Genomic DNA, 18166 nt, shown 5'->3' with positions numbered 1-18166 from the left:
GAAACTGGTGTTTCCGTCATATTCCCTCTAACAGGACACAACCTGACTTTCCAGTCTTTTTAGATCTACTTCTGTCCCTTCTGATGCATGTCTCTGGGCGACCTGGAGACTGAAGACAAGGCTATTTGAATGTTAAAAAACATGGGACTGCTCATGGTACTCTGGGACACTCCATCCCAAGCATGGGCCTCACTCACCGGGCACGGTACCCTGCTTGCACCCTACCTACCTCCCGGGCAGCATCTTGGCGATCTCAGCCCAGCGGTTGCCCAGCACTTTATGGGCCTCACAGATGATACGGTCTTCCTCCTCGGTCCAGCAGGACTTCTTCACCTCAGGGTTAAGGTGATTGTGCCAGCGCTCACGGCACTGCTTCCCCAGCCGGCCCTTCAGGTGCTTGGCAATCAGAGTCCACTGTTTTGTGCCATACTTCTTGACCAGCTCAATGACCTTGAAGAAAACATCAGTGAAGAACCAGCCCCTCGATCACCTCCACTTAAGCATCGCCATATCCAGATGGGCCTCACTTTGCAGGACTTTAGAGAGGTACAAGCCTATGAGGTCAGTCCCAATTACACTAGAGAGTTAGGTCAAGTCTTTTTGATACTTCTGTGGAAATCTCACGGCACCAAGAACTAGACTTCAGTCTTCAAGCCCTCTGAGAAAGGCTCTTTTGTTCAGGACACAAACCCTAACAGTCATAGCAACTCAAGCTAGGCCCTCCTCAGTTCTTTGTTGTTGTTGTTTTTGTTTTTTCTGAGACAGGTTCCTTTGTGTAGCTCTGGTTGTCCTAGAACTCAATCTATGTATCAGATTGGCCTCGAACTCAAGAGATTCGCATGCCTCTGCCTCCTGAGTGCTGGGATTAAAGGTGTGGACCACTACCTGCCCAGCTCCCTCCTCAATTCTTGATACACACATATTCTCTTGTGCACATAGCCACAACCAGGGAAGAGTAGATACTCATAGAAAAAGGGATTTTTGCATAGTAATATTTTATTTCATTTCTGTATAGTTAAAAAAAAAAAAATTGAGACAGGGTCTCACTATGTAGACCAAGTTGGCTTTGAACACCTGATTCTTCAGCTCCCACCTTCCCAGGACTGGGATTAGAGACATGTGCCACCACACCCAGTTTGCCGTGATTTAAATGTTTTAGTAATCACATCCCATTTGGATGGGCCTATGCATCTACAAGACAGTACTTTTTTATCCCCCGCTTTTCTTGGGTGCTGTGTCTCCCAAGGTGGAATGGTATCTTATGGGCTAACACCAGGGAGATGAACCAAAGCTCTATAAGGAGCTCCAGAAAAGCAGCCCGGGGTGATCATAGTTTGGAGAATGTCAAATCCTTTCTGTGCCTTGGTTTTACCCAGCTTTAACATGGACATAACCCACCTCACAGGACTACTGATGCTACAGAAATAAAGCATTAAAATGCCAAATGTGGCAAACACCTGTAATCCTAACACATGGGAGATAGAGACAGGAGGATTAGGAGTTCAAGGCCAGCCTTGGCTACATAGCAAGTTTGAGGTCAGCCCAGGCTACCTAAGATCCTGTCTCAAAAACAGGAAAAAAAAAAAATCCTAAAGAAGGGGTTAGAGGGGAGGTAAGTTCAGCGGTGGAGAGCTTGCCCAGCATTGCAATAGGTTTCATCTGAAGCACCAAAAAAAGCAAAGCCTCTGAGTTTTGTGGTTGTGTGGTATAACCATTATCACAGCATCTACCAAATTATCACCGCATCAGTGGCAGCTGCCACTGCCTGAGCCAGCCCCTTATGTGCACCAGACATGTCATTACCTTTCCGTGTTATATGTGACAGGTAAGGTCACCACTTAAAAGCTGGGTAACTCGTGGGGTGACATGGCCACTACATGCCCAGCACTCAAAAGGATGGCTGAGGTCTGAATCAAGGCCAGCTTAGACTACACAACCAACAGGAGACTAACCAGGGCTATAAAGCTGGTCTTTCTCAGAACACACACACACACACACACACACACACCAAAGATACTCAGGACTAAGTGGAGTGTTCTGACACCTCCCGGTGCCTGGTGGTGGTGGAAGCCCATAGTGTACGCGGCCCTTTAACCAGCACTTACCTTCTGATCTTCCTCTTTGGTCCATGGTCCCTTAACGAGGTCTGGATTCAAAACCCTCAGCCACCGGTACTGGCATTGCTGGTCTGTGCGGTTCTGGGACAGGAAGAGAAATAACTCTGGGACCATACAACTGAACTCTGGTGGAGCCCTGAGCTCAGGGACCAATGTGCAAGCCTGTGTCAGGTAGCTGTGTCCTGTGCCATTCACCCACCACACACCAGAGGCTGACCTACCAGAACATGGGTGTATTATTTTTGCTTCAAAGGATAAACCCAGGCCCTGTAGAAAGGAACCTCCCACCCTCTGTACCTAGTATGTATATAGTGTATACTATCTCAAAGTCTATAAAAGCTTCTTGGGACTTAGTGATTCCTGTTTTCTTCTTGGACACCATTTTTATTCTTTAAAGAGTTCAGGTTACAAGGAAGAAAGGGGGGAGGCAGAGAGAAGTATGGTGACCCGGCCTGAGATGCCTGTGGAACCCCATCAGTTAAGCGGCAGCCTGTCTAGATGTCTGCAGTCCTGGGAGGGTGTGTAAAAGCAAGCTCTCACCCCAGAGGACTTGGAATGTTGGTGGAGGGCACAGCCACCTGGGCAGGAGCCTCAGCTTGAAGTCTCCTCAAATATGCCTCCCTCAGTTTCAACTCATGGCCCAGAGCTAAGTGTCCAGCTGCTCCTGACTTGCTGGAAAAAAACACAAACAGCCTTTGGGCCTAGGACAGAGGGCACGCTGAAGCAGCTGTGTGGAATCTTCTCACTGGGTGCCTTCTGGTTTGTGTTTTTTGTTTTTTTTGTTTTGTTTGTTTGTTTGTTTGTTTTGGTTTTTTGAGACAGGGTTTCTCTGTGTAGTTTTGCGCCTTTCCTGGAACTCACCTTGTAGACTAGGCTGGCCTGGAACTCACAGAGATCTGCCTGACTCTGCCTCCCGAGTGCTGGGATTAAAGGCATGCGCCACCACCGCCAGGCTGTTTTTTTTGTTTTGTTTTGTTTTTTGAGACAGGGTTTCTCTGTGTAGCCCTGGCTGTCCTGGAACTCGCCTTGTAGACCAGGCTGGCCTCTTGAACTCAGAGATCTGCCTGCCTCTGCCCTTTGCCCCTCACCCACCACATGCCGCATGCCGCATGCCAGGATTAAAGGTGTATGCACCACCACTGCCGCCCAGCCTCCCAGGCTTCACTTCACTTGGCTTTCTAAACCGCTCACAGCAGGCCACCGGAGCCCTTGCCTGGGGGAGGGCCGGTACTCACAGGAAAGTGGCTGGCCAGGAACTTCCAGTCCTGCTGTCCGAACTGCCTCACCAGGGCCCTCAGCTGCTCATCCTGCCAGCGTAAGAAAGACACAGGATTTAGCTCGTGTGTGTGTGTGTGTGTGTGTGTGTGTGTGTGTGTGTGTGAAGTTTTTTTTATAGATGCCGGGATACAGCCATAATCACACATTCACTCAGGAACTGAGTGCCTACTATGTGTCAATTATCAGTCACAGTGGCAGGCAGCAGCAGATGTGCCTGACAGGGAGGAGGAGAGGGTAATCAATGCCTCAGGCAGGCACACTTATCACTACTCTGTGGTGGAGGAGATGCTGGGAGCTGTGGTGACTGACTCTTCAGGCAGGTGGGCAGACAGGTTTTAAAAAAAAAATGAGAGAGCTTGACTGAGGAGGGAGGAGGGAAGAGGGGTCCTGCTGGAGAGGCTGACAGTGAGGGCCCCCAGGATTGAGTCAGTGATTCAGGGGTTCAATCACCAAGAGGCACTTATGCACTTGGGCAGCGGATGATCAAGGTCCAGTGTGCTTGTTACAAAGTATCGGTGTGGGAAATTTTCAGAAAATAGAAGCCAGATGGGGGTGGGGGGCGGGGACATCTAGTTTAACCTCTGTACTTGAGACAAAAGCAAAGAATATCGGGAGGAGTTCAAGGCCATCATAAAGTATACAGGTAGCTAGCATTCCAGAGCAGCCTGGGATACAAGAAACCCACCTCAAATCAAATCAAAAACAACAAAATCCCACAAACAAAAAACCATTCACTCTCCCACTCAGGGCTGGGAAGGCAGCTGAGCTGCTACCATGCTTTGCCAGTGTGCACTGCGCTCTATCTCCGGCACCTACATCAGGAAAAGTAAGAAATTCAAGCTCATCCTCAGCTGTTCAACAAGTTGGGAGGCCTGCCCAGCATTCGTGAAAAACCCTCTCTCAAAAGACAACGAAAAAGCGCCAGAGAGACTGCTCAGTGGGGAAAGGCACTTGCTAAGTCTGACGATCCGACTTCGTTCCCTAGGACGCAGATGGGAGAGAACCGACCTCCAAATGTTGTGTGTACACACACACACACACACACACACACACACACACACACGAACAAAGGAAAAGAAAATGTATAGCACACATCAGCCCTCTCTCACACAAGAACAACAATACATAAGATTAATTAAAAGGGGTCAGAGAGATGGCTCAGTGGTTTAGAGTACTGGCTGCTCTTTCATGGACCTGGGTTCAATTCTCAGCACCCACATTGCTGCTCACAACTGTCTGTCACTCTGGTTCCAGTGGACCTGGCACCCTCTTCTGGCCTCTGCACCTACACACGTGCAGGCAAAATGCCCCCCCACACAAAATAATAAAATTATTTTGTTTTAAAATTTTAAATGACAAACATTTTTTACAAGACTAGAGATTTAGCTTCCTAGCAGCCCAGGGTTCTCAGGGTCAAATGTCCCCACCATGCAGTATGACGAGGCAAGTCTTGGGAGGACTGGAGGTGGTGAAGTCATCCAATCTCTGCTGTCAGAATGGATTAACAATACATGGATCAATCGGTTGGTATCTTAAGTCTGTCATAAAAGCCAGTATGGCACTGTCTCTTCCATAACCCTACCCTGCCTGGAAACAGAATCCCCACGAGGAAAAAGGACTTCCTTAGCTGCACAGTAGAATGGAGAGGTAATTAAAGCTGTCTTTATAAACTACCTACTCTCTGGAATGAGGATGCAACCGCAGATTTATCAGACCAAGATAAAGGGCAAGAAGCACTTAGGAGAGACGGAGGTCCTGAGGCCTGAGGACCTCGCCCCAATCCACAGATTTTGGAATGCTCTGAGGAGGCAAAGGGGAGAAGTAGAAGGTCCATCAACTTCCTCACTGTCCACAGACGGGGTCATTAGACGCCACCAGCCGCCATTAACCCTCTCCCCAGCTCCATGGAGTAGCTGTGGCTCACCTCCTCATGGGTCCATTTGACCTTGCATTTGTTGTCTCTTGGCTCCAGGAGGTCTGAGTCCGTGTCCTGGTAGTGTAACTCATCCAGCTCCTCACTGTGGAAGCAAGCTAAAGGTCATGGACAGCATGTTTACATACCTTTACCTGGGGGTGGTAGTGCATGGCCAGGGTCAGGTCAACTATAGGGAGGTTTGGGGAGGCAGGCCTTTCTCTTCTACTTTCCAAAAGTAGGTACAGGCTAGGTGTGGTGGCCCATCCTGGTAATCCCAGCACTCAGGAGGTAGAACCAGGTGGATCTCTGTGAGTTCAAGGCTAGCCTGGTCTACACAGCAAGATCCAGGACAGTTATACCAAAACTACACAGAGAACCCTGTCTCGGAAAAAAAAAAAAAAAAAAAAGAAAAAAGAAAGAAAGATTGTGATATTTAACTGGGCAATGGTGGTGCACGCCTTTAATCTCAGCACTTGAGAGGCAGAGAGGCAGGCATATCTTTATGAGTTCGAGGCCAGGCTGGTCTACAGAGCAAGTTCCAGGACAGCCAGGGCTGTCAAGAAAGAGAGAGAGGGGGGTTGGGGATTTAGCTCAGTGGTAGAGCTCTTGCCTAGCAAGCTCGAGGCCCTGGATTTGGTCCTCAGCTCTGGGGGGGGGGGGGGGAGAGATATGATGATTATGGTATTTAGCTGGCCAATGATTGTATACGCCTCTAACCCCAACACTCTGGAGGCTGAGACAGGATTGCTGCAAACTCAAGGCAGGGAGAGCTAGAGGCCTGTCTCAAAACACAAACGATATTCAAAACCACATTCCCACTTTTTTCTTTTCAATAATAACCTTACACCTGCACTTGCTTTTTTGTTTTGTTTAGGTTATTTTGTTTATGAGTGCTTTGCCTTCATGTATGTCTATGCACCACATCTATCTATACCCGGTGCATGCAGAGTTAGAAGAGGGTGCCTGATCCCCTAGAACTAGAGGTCCAGATGATTGTGAGCCACCAGGTGGGTGCTGGGAACTGAACCTGGATCCTCTGCAAGTGCAATAAGTGTTCTTAACCACTGAGGCATCTCTCCAGTTGCTAACACTGGATATTTTCATGATCATCAAGCATGCAAAAATTTGAAAGACCTAATTACTTAGGGGAAACATCTAAAACATGTCATCACTAACTTTTTCCATCCCCTTTATCTGGGATTAAAGGCATATTCTGCCATACCCAGCCTTACTTCATTCTTGCCTGTCCCTTTCCAATTCTCGACTACATGTGATGAACAGAAAAAACTCAGAATATAATCATTTGAAGTCTGAAGGCTTTTAAAGAAACTAACAAAGAAGTTTTTGTTGTTGTTGTTGTTTTTCAAGAAGGGGTTTCTCAGTGTAGCTCTGGCTATCCTGGAACTTGACTGGCCTGTCTCTGCTTCCCTGCTGGGATTAAAGGTTTGCTCCACCAGGGGCCAGTAACACAGAATATTTTATTTAACTGCTACCAAACTCCTACTATCTAGTTTAATGCTTTGAAAGAGGAGATCACACTATGAACCTCCAAGAATGCTAGTCAGGGAGGGACTGCAGAGCTGGTTCATTGGTTAGAAACATAATGCTCTTGATGAGGACCCAGGTTCAGTTTCCAGAACCCTTTACCACCACCTCCCAGCTCTAGGAGGATCCTGGCTCTGGCCTCTGTGGGCACCTACACCCAAGTGCATATATATAACTACACGTACTTAATTAAGGAAGGAAGGAAAACAGTTATTCACAGGACCTGCATCGAGTCGCTTCTAGCAAATATAGTCCTATGTCTGTCATCTGTCGCTGGGAAAAGCAAAGAGATTTGCAAACAAAACGAGCCATGCTCTGTGCCCAAATGGGTTCTGATGGTGTCTACACACCCTTCCCTTTCTTCCCCCAAAGGCAGCAGAGCTTCCCAGTAACTCCTACACACCCAAAGCACTTTGGAAAACCAGGCCCTGACCTCAGCTCCAACCTCTGGTCTTGACATCACCCACAAAGGTCAGCTCCACCTTCACAACCTGGAATTTGGCATAGAAAAACCTTAAGAAATATTTGCCCAGGGCACCAGTGGATTTGTGAATGAATGAATACTGCAAAGAGAAGCTGCCTACTAACCCACTTTAAAATTCAATTACAATGAGAAGAAGTTTCCAAACCTAACAATACATGTCACTGGATCTGGAACGCTGCAGATTTGTTCTGTCACTTCTGACCCAATGCATGCACCACTTAACCACTGTAAAGCAGGAGGCAAAACCTACTAAGCATTAATAACTTAGTTTGCTTCTCCAGTACCCAGCTCGAGGCCCAGATTCTATTAGAAGCTCAGCCAATGTCCCCGAACAAAAGGCATCTGTGTAGAGAAGCTCTCATGCTGTGTAATGGGGATACCATTAAACAGATGGCAGATGATGGCATTCACACGATGCCTCCTCTCACATTCTCAAGGTCTCCATTTAACAGATGTGAACATTGAGGCCAACCAGGGTTATGCGGCATCAGGCTCCACACCTTTACACCCTTACCTCCCTAGTAATCACAGCTTGAAAAGCAGAGGCCAGTGTGTGGTTTAAAAAAAAAAAAAAAAATCACATTTTTGTACACATACCCTTTCTCTTGCCCATGTACGTTCTGGGCTGTGCTCCAGGGAAAGGTGAGTCAGAGGCCAAGAGGGAAGTGGGGCACTGGGGTACAAGAGAGTTATAACGTGGTAGAAAAAGGATTGAGGCTTGTGAGGATAGAGGGGCACTGAGCCCATGCTTCACAAGGGTCCCTCCAAATGAGCCCCGGGACTCCTGGAGTTAATATGTCCAGAGTCTCTTCCTGGCCACTGAACTGCCTTATAAAGGGGGGCATGGGAACCCACCCTGACCAGCGCTCATGGACCGAATACTTTCCAGCAATGAGGAACTCTGTGAAAGTGAGCAAGCTGGGCATCTCGGTTCCGTATCCTCATCCTAAGCCCAGTTCGGCCATCTGAGGACATGAGTGTTCTGAACTGGAGAGACCCAGAGGGAACACGGCAGGACCCCATTATCCCACTCCTTAGAGAGGCTGGAAAGCCCCGCAATTGGGCCCCAGATACACAGGTGTACGAAAGATCCAGGCTTGACCCAGCCACTTATTCTCTGGGGAAATTTAGTAAGAGGGAAACGCGGCTCCTGCCTTTGGCCCAGCGACCACTGGCAGAGCAGTCTCGTTACACATCAGCAGTCTCTACTGAGCCCCAACTACCCAAAACTAGCGTGGGACAGGAAGAGGGTTTCTGAAACCAAACAGAACCGGCCGCCGAATCCCCAAGAGACAGACAATGAATCCCCGGTCTCACACCCGGCAGAGGGCCCAGGGGCTTTGTGCTTCCCGGAATGCAAACAAGAAAGGGACTCCAGCAAATTCGAGCAACTCTTGAACGACAAGTGTCTCGGAGACTTCTGCCTCCCACTCGCTGCGACTTGGAGAGACATTCCCCCGGCCCAGTAGTGAGCCTCCAGCTGACACCGCGCGCACCAGCCTTCCTTCCCCACCCTGCAATTAGGCGGGAGATGATGGACCTCACCCAGGGCCGGGACCGGGTCTCGGGGAGGGAACCCGCGCTTTCGTGCTCCTGGGCCCAGAAGGCCCGGGAATCCGGGCGAGGGGTCCCTAGAGCCCCTTACCGTGGCGCGCTCCCCTGCATCGGGCGGCGCCCTGGCACAGGGCTGCCGCGCGGGGTGCATTTCCCGCGGGGAGTCCCCACCTCCCGTTTGCAGACTGAAGGAGAAGGGCGAGAACCCCAGAACTCACCAGCGCGTCCGCCGAGACATCCCCCCGGCCCGGGCCGCGCCGCGCCGCGCCCTCACGCCCGCCGGCCGAGCCTGGAGCGGGAGCCGGGCCGGGGTCAGGATTCGGGCTGCTCCGGCCGCTCCCGGCCCCAGGCGGCGCTCTGAGGCGTCTGTGTGTCTGTGTGTCTGCAGGTCTCGTCGCGCGCTCTCAGGAACTGCAGCTGCCTCGGGAGCGCAGAGAACCACTTTCCTATCTCCCGCCAAGTGCGTCGGCGCCGCCCGGACCTGGCGCGCGAGCGCGGGGGCGGAGCGTACGCAAGGGGCGGGGTGGACAAGAGAAGAGGGGCGGAGCCCGGGCCCCAGAGCCCAAGGAGGAGCCTACAGGAGGGGCGGAGACTAAGGAGGGGAAGGGAGTAGTCTGCTGGAGCAGGGACAGAGCATGCGGGCCTGGCTGGGCAGATGCGAGGACTTCCAGATAGACACACCTTGCGACTCAATGAGGCAAGGGTTCCAACCTTGTGTGGATCTTAGCTAGACCCCGAGCAAAATACATAGCAAAGAACCGAATGAGGAGAGTCAGATGGGAGAAACTTCCCGCCCAAATTGTCACTGCTCCAGTCCAAGCCACTGTCCCCCCAGCCCTCACGCTCCTTTTTTTCTGGGTTTGCCCCTTTTCCTTGGCAAGTCTTCTTGCTTCTTCAGCTGCCTCTGAGAGAGCCAGCTAAAAATACTAACATTTCTCTCACCAAACTTAAACTCTCTTCTCTCCGGGGTTAATTCTTCTACTCCATATTCAAGTGTGTAAAGGTCTTCCAGATCACCATGCCAGTCCCAGCGGGGGATATTTAGTGTCCCAGGTTTTGCTTGGGCCATTATCTGGACTAGTAATTTCCCAACACCTCCCACCACTGGGGTCTCTTGCCCATGTGCTTGCTGACGTTGCATTCCCCCAACTGAACTGTGAGCATCCTGGAATTCCAGCAGCCTTTCCTAGGAGGTGTAGGAACCGCCAGACCAGTGTTTGTTGACTTAAGTTCAATTTCTGTTGACTTAAACTCTGTTGTCAAGGTTTTTCCATTTTAGGTTGTCATTTATTACCAACTACTGAGTGTCACTTAACTGGGACTTCCTGGAAGGACAGGAGCCTGGGAGAGCCCCAGCCAAACACCTTTTATTTAGGCCCACCTCAGGCCTCAGATCCTTCTTCTAAAAACTACTGGCCACCTGGACACAGTCCAATTTTGCAAACTTCATTTACAACTGAACGAAGACTTAAGAGCTGCAAGTTTCCACCTGGCTTAATTCCAGGCTTTCCCCACCAATCACATCACAAAGGAAATCATGTTGGACATCTGTTCTTTCTTGCTAGTGTGTTCAAAGCCAGATTTCCAGGGCTTGATTCCCACCCTTCCTCTCCCTAGGTGCATCATCTCAAACAAATGATCAAACTCCTCTTGTACCTCAGTTTCCTCATCTACAAAAAGTTTATCAAAATCTTAGATTTTTTTTTTACTAGGTATTAGTCACCATTCCACACACAAATTTTCATAAATTTCATCTTCCTAGCAATCCAAAAAGCTATATCCTAGTCTTACCTGTTAGCAGGTGGAGAAACTGAGGGAGGCACAGACTTCACCAAACTCTAAATCTAGAGTTTATAGTAAGGAAAGGGAAAAGTGGCTTCCCCCTAGTGTCTTTGGCTTGTTTACAAATTAAATGGATAGGAAATAACAAGGAAAAAAACTCCTATTTGATTAGTTACATATCCATGGGAGTCCCAGAAAATAATGATGTCATATGAAGGCTCAGATGACTGAAGCTTCCTGAACTACAGAAAGGAATGGGGTCCTAGGACTTCTGTCGGGGTGGTGGTGACACAAGTTATTGGGGCTAAGGAAAGGAACTGTATGGCAAATAGAGATGCTCTTGTCATGCAGATAAAAGTCTCCCAGTTGAAAAAAAGCTATTGGCAGCAGCTGGGGTCCTGGAACGCTGGCCAGTGGAGATTTCCCTTACTAATATAAATTTCTTTTACTAAAGGTTTGCCTTGCAAAGTTATTCCTTAGTCCTCAGGCTGTGCAGAACAGCCAGGTCGAAGCAAGCCAAAAGAGTGTGAACTATTTTCTCCTACAGTCTCTTTTGGGGTGCTGGGTATGAGCCTTTAAACCATGCACTACGAAGATACCTACCCTGTATGGCAGTTATAGGATCAAATACATGAATATGTATAAGGCACATAATTAGTATTATATTACTGTTAGGTTGATTTTGTTGCTGAGGTTAGACCCAGGGCTTCCCACATGCTTTTCTCTCAACACCTGGACCCCTTCTGTTAGTACTGATTATTATTCTGACTCCAGCTGTCGCCACACCTGTCTTGTGAGGTCCAAGAGGCTCCTTTGCAGGCTGCACACACTCTCATGTAGATTACCAATCTCCTTTTGGGCAAAAACTGGATCCGGAAACTTGCATAAGATATATGCCCAAGGCAAGAGGCAGAGAGCAGATGCAGAGTCCACCTGGGACCTGAAATTGGGGCACCAGTTACAGTTAACCAGTACACCAGAGCTAGAGAGCCTGGAGGTCAGGATTGTGAATTTGAGCAGCAAAATCACTCTAGTGTCACAAGGAATCTGGTGAGCTCCACAAGTATGTCCTCTAGTTATCAACACACCAACACAAGCCCCTGGAGAGGGGACTCCCAGCATCTAGGGTGCCATCACACCTGGGAGTGGTCTCTAGGCTCAAGGCAGATAACACACATTCTGAACAGTGCTGGGAGGCTTTCTTGGATGAGGCCTCCAGGGATGGAAAGGCTCTAGTCATTCAGCCATTCAGTTATCTGCCCCACCCTGGGCTCCAAACTCAAGGTTATTCCTGTGTCAGGAAGACGAAGATCAAGTCTTCTTGTTAGACATGCTTGGCCCAGCAACTGGTAGGACACAAAAACACTGACTGATGGCAAACAATGTATTGGATTGCCTGCCTTTCTGGCCGGAGTCATGGCTTCCACCTCCTGGGCAACTTTTGTTTTGCTTTTGCTTTGTTTTGTGCTGGGCTTCAAACTCTGGGTCTTCAGCCTGCCAAGCAATAACTCTACCTATAAACAAGCTACATCCGCAACCCACATTTGAAAGATAAGAAAACTGAGACCAAAAGCCATTTGGTAAATTGACTGATCACATAGGTATTGGGTTGGGAGATTGAAGCTGTGTGCATTCACCCAATTGGTTCTCATTAGGCTCTTCAGAGCTGGGTTATTTAGGGATTTCCAAGAGGGACAATGTAGGTTATGGCAAAGAACACTCAGGGAAGAGAAAAATTAGAAAATCTATGCAAGGCATGTCACAAGTCTATAATCCTTGTACTTGGAAGGCCAAGGCAGGAGAATCGCAAGTTCAAGACCAGCCTACACTACACAGGAAGTTCCAGGCCAGACTAAGATACAAGGAAACCCTGTCCCTAAAACAAAAAGAAAAAAGAAAATTCTCCTTGAAGAATACTGGTGCATGTCTAAAATTCCATTACTCTGGAAGACTAAGGCAGGAGGATGGAGAATTCAAGACTAGCATGGACTAGATAAGGAGAGCCCATATCAAAAGAAAAAGAAAAGGAAAGAAGGTGGGAAGGATGAAGGAAAAGACCAAAAGGAGAGGTAGGCAGGGGCATCCATAGAGACTGGCAAGACTTCAAAGCCATTCTTGACTCCTTTCAAGTCACAAATCTTGATCATCTACAAATCCAAATGTATTCAGTTAGCAAAAGCACAAAAGATGCTCAAAAGCTGGACATGGCCCAGATCATGTAACACAGATCTGTAATCCTAGCTACTTAGGAAGCTGAGGCAGGAGAATAACAAGTTCAAGGCCAGCCTGTACTACACAGGAAGTTAGATCTTTCAAAAAGTAAGAAGAGAACTAATGATTAGCTCAGAGGCTCAGCACTTGCGTCGCACACATGAGCCCTTGGGTACAATCTCTAGCATTACTACCAGCACCAACAGCAAAACAAAAACAGGAGGAGGAGGAAAGAAAGAAAGAACAGACAAAGGCTGGGCATAGTAGCCCACACCTTTAATGAAGCACTTATAAGGCAGAGGCAAGCATTCCAGGACTGCCTGGTCTACATAGTGAGTTCAGAGCTAGCCAAGGCTACATCATGAGATCCTAAAAAGAGGCATGGTGGTTGTCTTAAAAGACAGTTCGCCAAGCCTGACAGCCCTAGATGTCTTCATCAGAGCAGCTGTGACTACTTCCAAGGGTCCCTCAATGGCCTGTTGACATTTCTTCATAGCTGGGGTTGGGAGGGTCATTAGAGCCTCCCCTGAGATTTTAGCCCCCCTTCCTGCATCTCCCTCCCACCTCTATGTAACTCTGCTGGAGCTTCACATAGAAGCCAGAGGATGTAGTATGGAAAGTTAACTCCAGGAGAACTCCATCTTCACAGCTATCAGAGGGAGTGGTCTCCACAGTGGGGGGAGACTCAGTGGAACAATGAGTTCTCCAAGGAAGCCCAGTAAACTCACTGGTTCACCAAAATAGACTTTGGGCAAATTGTTACTTTGGTCTGTTGTTGATTGTCCTGTCTGGATTGAGTCTAGTCTCCCCAGGAAAATTTCATGAAATACTGATTAACTGTCCGTTGCTCAGAGACACCATGACCAAGGCACGGTTTTGTTTTTTTGTTTTTTTGTTTGTTTGTTTGAGGCAGGGTTTCTCTAACAGCCCTGGGTGTCCTGGAATTTGCTTTGTAGGCCAGGCTGGCCTCAAACTCACAGGAGACCATGGCAACTCTTATAAAGGAAAACATAAACATTTAATTGGGGCTGGCTTGGCTTACAGTTTCAGAGGTTTAGTCCATTATCGTCATGGTGGGAAGCAAGGCAACATGCAGGCAGACGTGGTGCTGGAGAGGTAGCTGAGAGTTCTACATCTCGATCCACAGGCAACAAGAAATGAACTGTATTCTACACTGGGCATAGTTTAAGCACATAAGACCTCTAAGCGTGCCTTCACTGTAACACACCTCTCCTAACAAGGCCACACCTACTCCAACAAAGCCACTCCCTATGGACCAAGAATTCAAACACTTGAGTCTGTGAGAGGCATACCTATTCAAACCACCACGTGCACCCATGTAATCCTAGCACTGGGGGTGGGGGATGGGACAGGTGGATTGTAAATTTGAATCCACCCAGAGCTAAATAGTGTGATTCTGTCTCCAAAAAAGAAAAGAAAGAAAGGAGGGGTGGTGGTGGTGGCACATGTTCCAGGACAGCCAGAGCTATACAAATAAACCCTGTCTTGAAAAACAAACACAAAAAAGAAAAAAAAGGGGGATGTGAGGTGGCCTTTCCATGGAACCTAGGCTAGCCTGGAACTCACTCTATAGCCAGCCTTAAACTTTTGTTGTTGTTCTTTTGTTTGGTTGTTTGTTTTGAGACAGGGTTTCTCTGTGTAACAGCCCTGGCTGTCCTGGAACTCGCTTTGTAGACCAGGCTGGCCTCGAACTCACAGAGATCCGCCTGCCAAGGTGTGCATCACCACACTGGGCCAACCTTAAACTTTCAGTTGGCTTTATTCTATAGCTGTTTCTTAAACACATGCATAGGCATGCTACAGGCCTACAGCACCAGCTAGGAGGAAGCTGGTGTGGGGGGATCAACAGCCCAGGAGTTCAAGAGCAGCCTAGGCAACGTAAGAGGACCCTGTGTCAGAGAAGGAAGAGAATGGAAGAAAGTGCACACCTATAATCCTAGTGTTCAGGAGCTAGAGGCAAAGTTCCTGCAGATCCAACAGCTGGCCTACAAAGCAAGAGTCGGGGTGTGGGGGATGGGCTGGGAAAAGCTTGGTTGAGTACTGGACAGGATGAAGGTCCCGGTGTGATCTCAAGCACCACATAAACACGGCCCGGTAGCCCAGACCTGCAACCCCAGCACCAGAAGCAGAGGCAGGGGCGTCACTTCAGTCCTGCTTGTTCTACATGGTAAATTCCAGATCACCATGGGTTACAATGAAACCATCTCCAAAACAAACGCCTCAAATCAAAGAAACAAACCCACCCAAGATAAAACTTCCCCAGAACACAAAGAGAATCCTTACAGCTGTACACCTATTGTATGATCAGATCTTCAAAAGATAAGTGTGTATGTCCACACAAAGACTTTCTCCTATATATTTACAACAGCTCCAAACTGAAGACAGTCCAAACACTCAACAACTGAGTAAACAAATTACAGACAGCAATTGATTTCCAGCCGGGCAGTGGTGGCGCACGCCTTTAATCCCAGCAGTCCGGAGGCAGAGGCAGGTAGATCTCTATGAGTTTGAAGACAGCCTGGTCTACAAACTGAATTCCAGGACAGGCACCAAAGCTACACAGAGAAACACTGTCTTGAAAACAAACAAAAAAGAAATTGATTTCTAAATAATTATTGTGAAAGAAGTCAAAGAGAACATGATGGCTGATGCCATTTGTACAGAACTCCAGGAACTCCAATCCCGTCTACCGTGACAATTTGTGGGGGAGAGGAAAGGCTAACAGCGGGACACGGTAAATTCTGTCCTTTTGCACGACTCTACGGGTCTCCCCAGAATCACCGGAATAAGTGTGAAGCCGGAAGACCTACATGTTAGCACCTTGGCTCTTTCCCAAAGCTGGCAGGATCGAGGCGCCGCGCCGCCTGGTGTCACTAGAGGGCGCTTGGACCTCGCCAGCCTGACGGTGTGGGTTGGCGGAGCTGGCGGCCCCTAGCGGCAGAGACCTAAAGCTGTGCCCCTCTCCGCAGTGAGTCCCATGCCTGGAGTTCTCAGCACAGCAGATTTTGTTTTTCTTTTCTTTTTTCTTTTTTTTGTTTGTTTTGTTTTTGTTTTTCGGAGCTAAGGGCTGAACCAAGAGCCTTGTGCTTGCTAGGCAAGTGCTCTACCACTGAGCTAAATCCCCAACCCCAGCATAGCAGGTTTTAACATGTCACCGTTTTGCGTTGCCTTTATAGTTAAAGCATATATTTCTATTTATGGTGGCACTGGTTCCAAAGAGGGGAGCTGGATGGATGAAGAAGGTGGAGTTCTTTCCCTTTACACCATTAGTTCAGTGCTCAAGACTTGCACTGTTATTTTTTTTTTTTAATTAAAAACTAAACCAGAGTTCAGTGCCCAGCTCACAACCATGGTTAATTCCAGTTTCAGGAGACCTGGTGACCTCTTCTGGATCCAATGGCTCCAGACATAGATATGGTGCACACACATACATGCAGGCAAAACATATGCATACATAAAATAAAATAAAAAAACTAAGAACTTTTTCTGAGACAGTATTCGTCTGTGTAACCCTCTATCCTGGAGCAGTAGTTCCTGTAGACCAGGCTGGCCTCAAACTCAGAGATCTGCCTGCCTCTGCCTCCACAGTGCTAGAGCCATGTGCCACAATGCCCAGCATAAAAAATTAAATCTTAATTCAGAAAAACAAGAAAACCTAAACTTCAAGCTAGTCAGGGTGGCCCATGCCTGTAATCTTAGCACTCAGAAGACCTAGGCAGGATGATCACCAGGAGTTGGAAGCCAGCTTGGGCTACAGAGAGAAACCCTGTTTCAAAAACAAAAATGAAACCAAACCAAACAAAATGAGCAGCCAATCAAACAACACTCCCTAAATTTCTGTAAGGCATATGAACAACCCCAAGAACAGAGTGAAACAGCCCTCTGACGCCTAGTGTGGTATGTGTGTGTGTGTGTTGTTGTCGTGGGGTAGGGTTTCTCATGTACCCAGTCTGGCCTCGACCCTGCTGCTTCAGTCTCCTGAGCAGCTAGGATTACAGGGGTGACACTGCACTAGCTGATATTCTGAGGTGGCTTGAGGCTTCTTTTGATTTGAGACTGGGATGTGTATATACCCCGGGCTAGCCTGGAACTGACTTGGCATGTCAGGTTGGTCTCAACCCTGAACAATCCTTTTGCCTTAGCTTTGTAAGTGCTTGAGTGTAGACAGGAGCCACACTTGTTCTGAATTTAAAGCAATAGAGGGTGGGTACAGAGCAGTGTAAAGAGTGTTTGTCCCCTAAACACTTCATTATATGTCATTATCTCATCTGTCACAAATCTTATGAACACTCAGAATGTCCCTCATATGTTTAAATTCTTCTTTTGTTAATTTTGTGTGTGTGTGTGTGTGTGTGTGTGTATTTCCTACATGTAGATATGCGCACCATGTGCATGCCTGGTATCCATGAAAGCCAGAAGAGGGGACAGATCACCTGGAACTGGAATTATAGATGGTTGTGAGCCACCATGTGAGTTCAGGGAATGGAATTCTGGTAAGAGCAGTCAGTGCTCTCTCCAGCCCCACTTTTTTTTTTTTTTTGAGAAAAGGTCTCCATAGCTCAGGCTGGCAATTCTCCTGCCTCAGTCTCGCAAATGCCAGGACTACAAATGTATGCTACCACGCTTGGCTCTTAAAATGTGTTTTGTAGATGTTTTTCCAAGCCAGGATTCAGTCAGGTTTATACATCATTTGTCTTTTAACTATTTCTGGGAGGTGCTGTGGGTTGAAAATAAGGTCTTGAACATTACAGGCCAGTGTTCTACCACTGAGTCATACCCCCAATCTTTCCCAGTTTAAAATGCCTATAAATGTTCTCCTCTCCCCACCCTCCAGCTCTTTTTGAGACAGAGTCTCACACACACCCCTGGCTGACCCAGAACTCACTACATGGATCAGGCTGGCCTTGAACTTGCACAATACCTCTTGTCTCTGCCTCCTGAGTGCTGCATGAGCCATGGCTAAAAGCTGTTCATTTTTTGACATGCTATCCCAGTGGCTCCAATAATCATATGCACAGTTCAGACTTTGCAGCCACACATCTTAGCTTCTGTTAAAGAATTCTAGCCATTTGGTAGTTATTTCTTCTCTTTTCTTTCTTTCTTTTTTTTCTGTTTTTTTTTTTTTTTTTTTTTGATCTTTCTTTTTGAGACTAGGTCTCACTATGTATGGAACTCACTCTGTAGACCAAGCTGGCCTTGAACTCACAGAGCTCCACCTGCCTCTCCCTGAGTGCTGGGATTAAAGGCATGGACCACATG

General features: G+C 47.9%; 1 protein-coding gene across 1 annotated transcript in view; it reads right to left on the bottom strand.

Moving 5' to 3' along the window:
- Nucleotides 1-9362, bottom strand: part of Mybl2 (MYB proto-oncogene like 2) — a 33799-nt gene extending 24437 nt beyond the window's left edge. The window contains exons 1-5 of the mRNA XM_037205426.1: nucleotides 9112-9362; nucleotides 5320-5413; nucleotides 3353-3424; nucleotides 2106-2198; nucleotides 230-450 (exon numbers count right to left, since the gene is read on the bottom strand). Coding sequence (XP_037061321.1) covers nucleotides 230-450; nucleotides 2106-2198; nucleotides 3353-3424; nucleotides 5320-5413; nucleotides 9112-9131 — 500 coding nt within the window. The 5' untranslated portion in view covers nucleotides 9132-9362. The remainder of the gene's footprint in view (nucleotides 1-229; nucleotides 451-2105; nucleotides 2199-3352; nucleotides 3425-5319; nucleotides 5414-9111) is intronic.
- Between the last annotated feature and the right edge of the window lie 8804 nt (nucleotides 9363-18166).

This window comes from Peromyscus leucopus, chromosome 4 (assembly GCF_004664715.2).
Source record: "Peromyscus leucopus breed LL Stock chromosome 4, UCI_PerLeu_2.1, whole genome shotgun sequence".
NCBI lineage: Eukaryota > Metazoa > Chordata > Mammalia > Rodentia > Cricetidae > Peromyscus > Peromyscus leucopus.
This window is presented reverse-complemented; position numbering and strand designations above follow the sequence as displayed.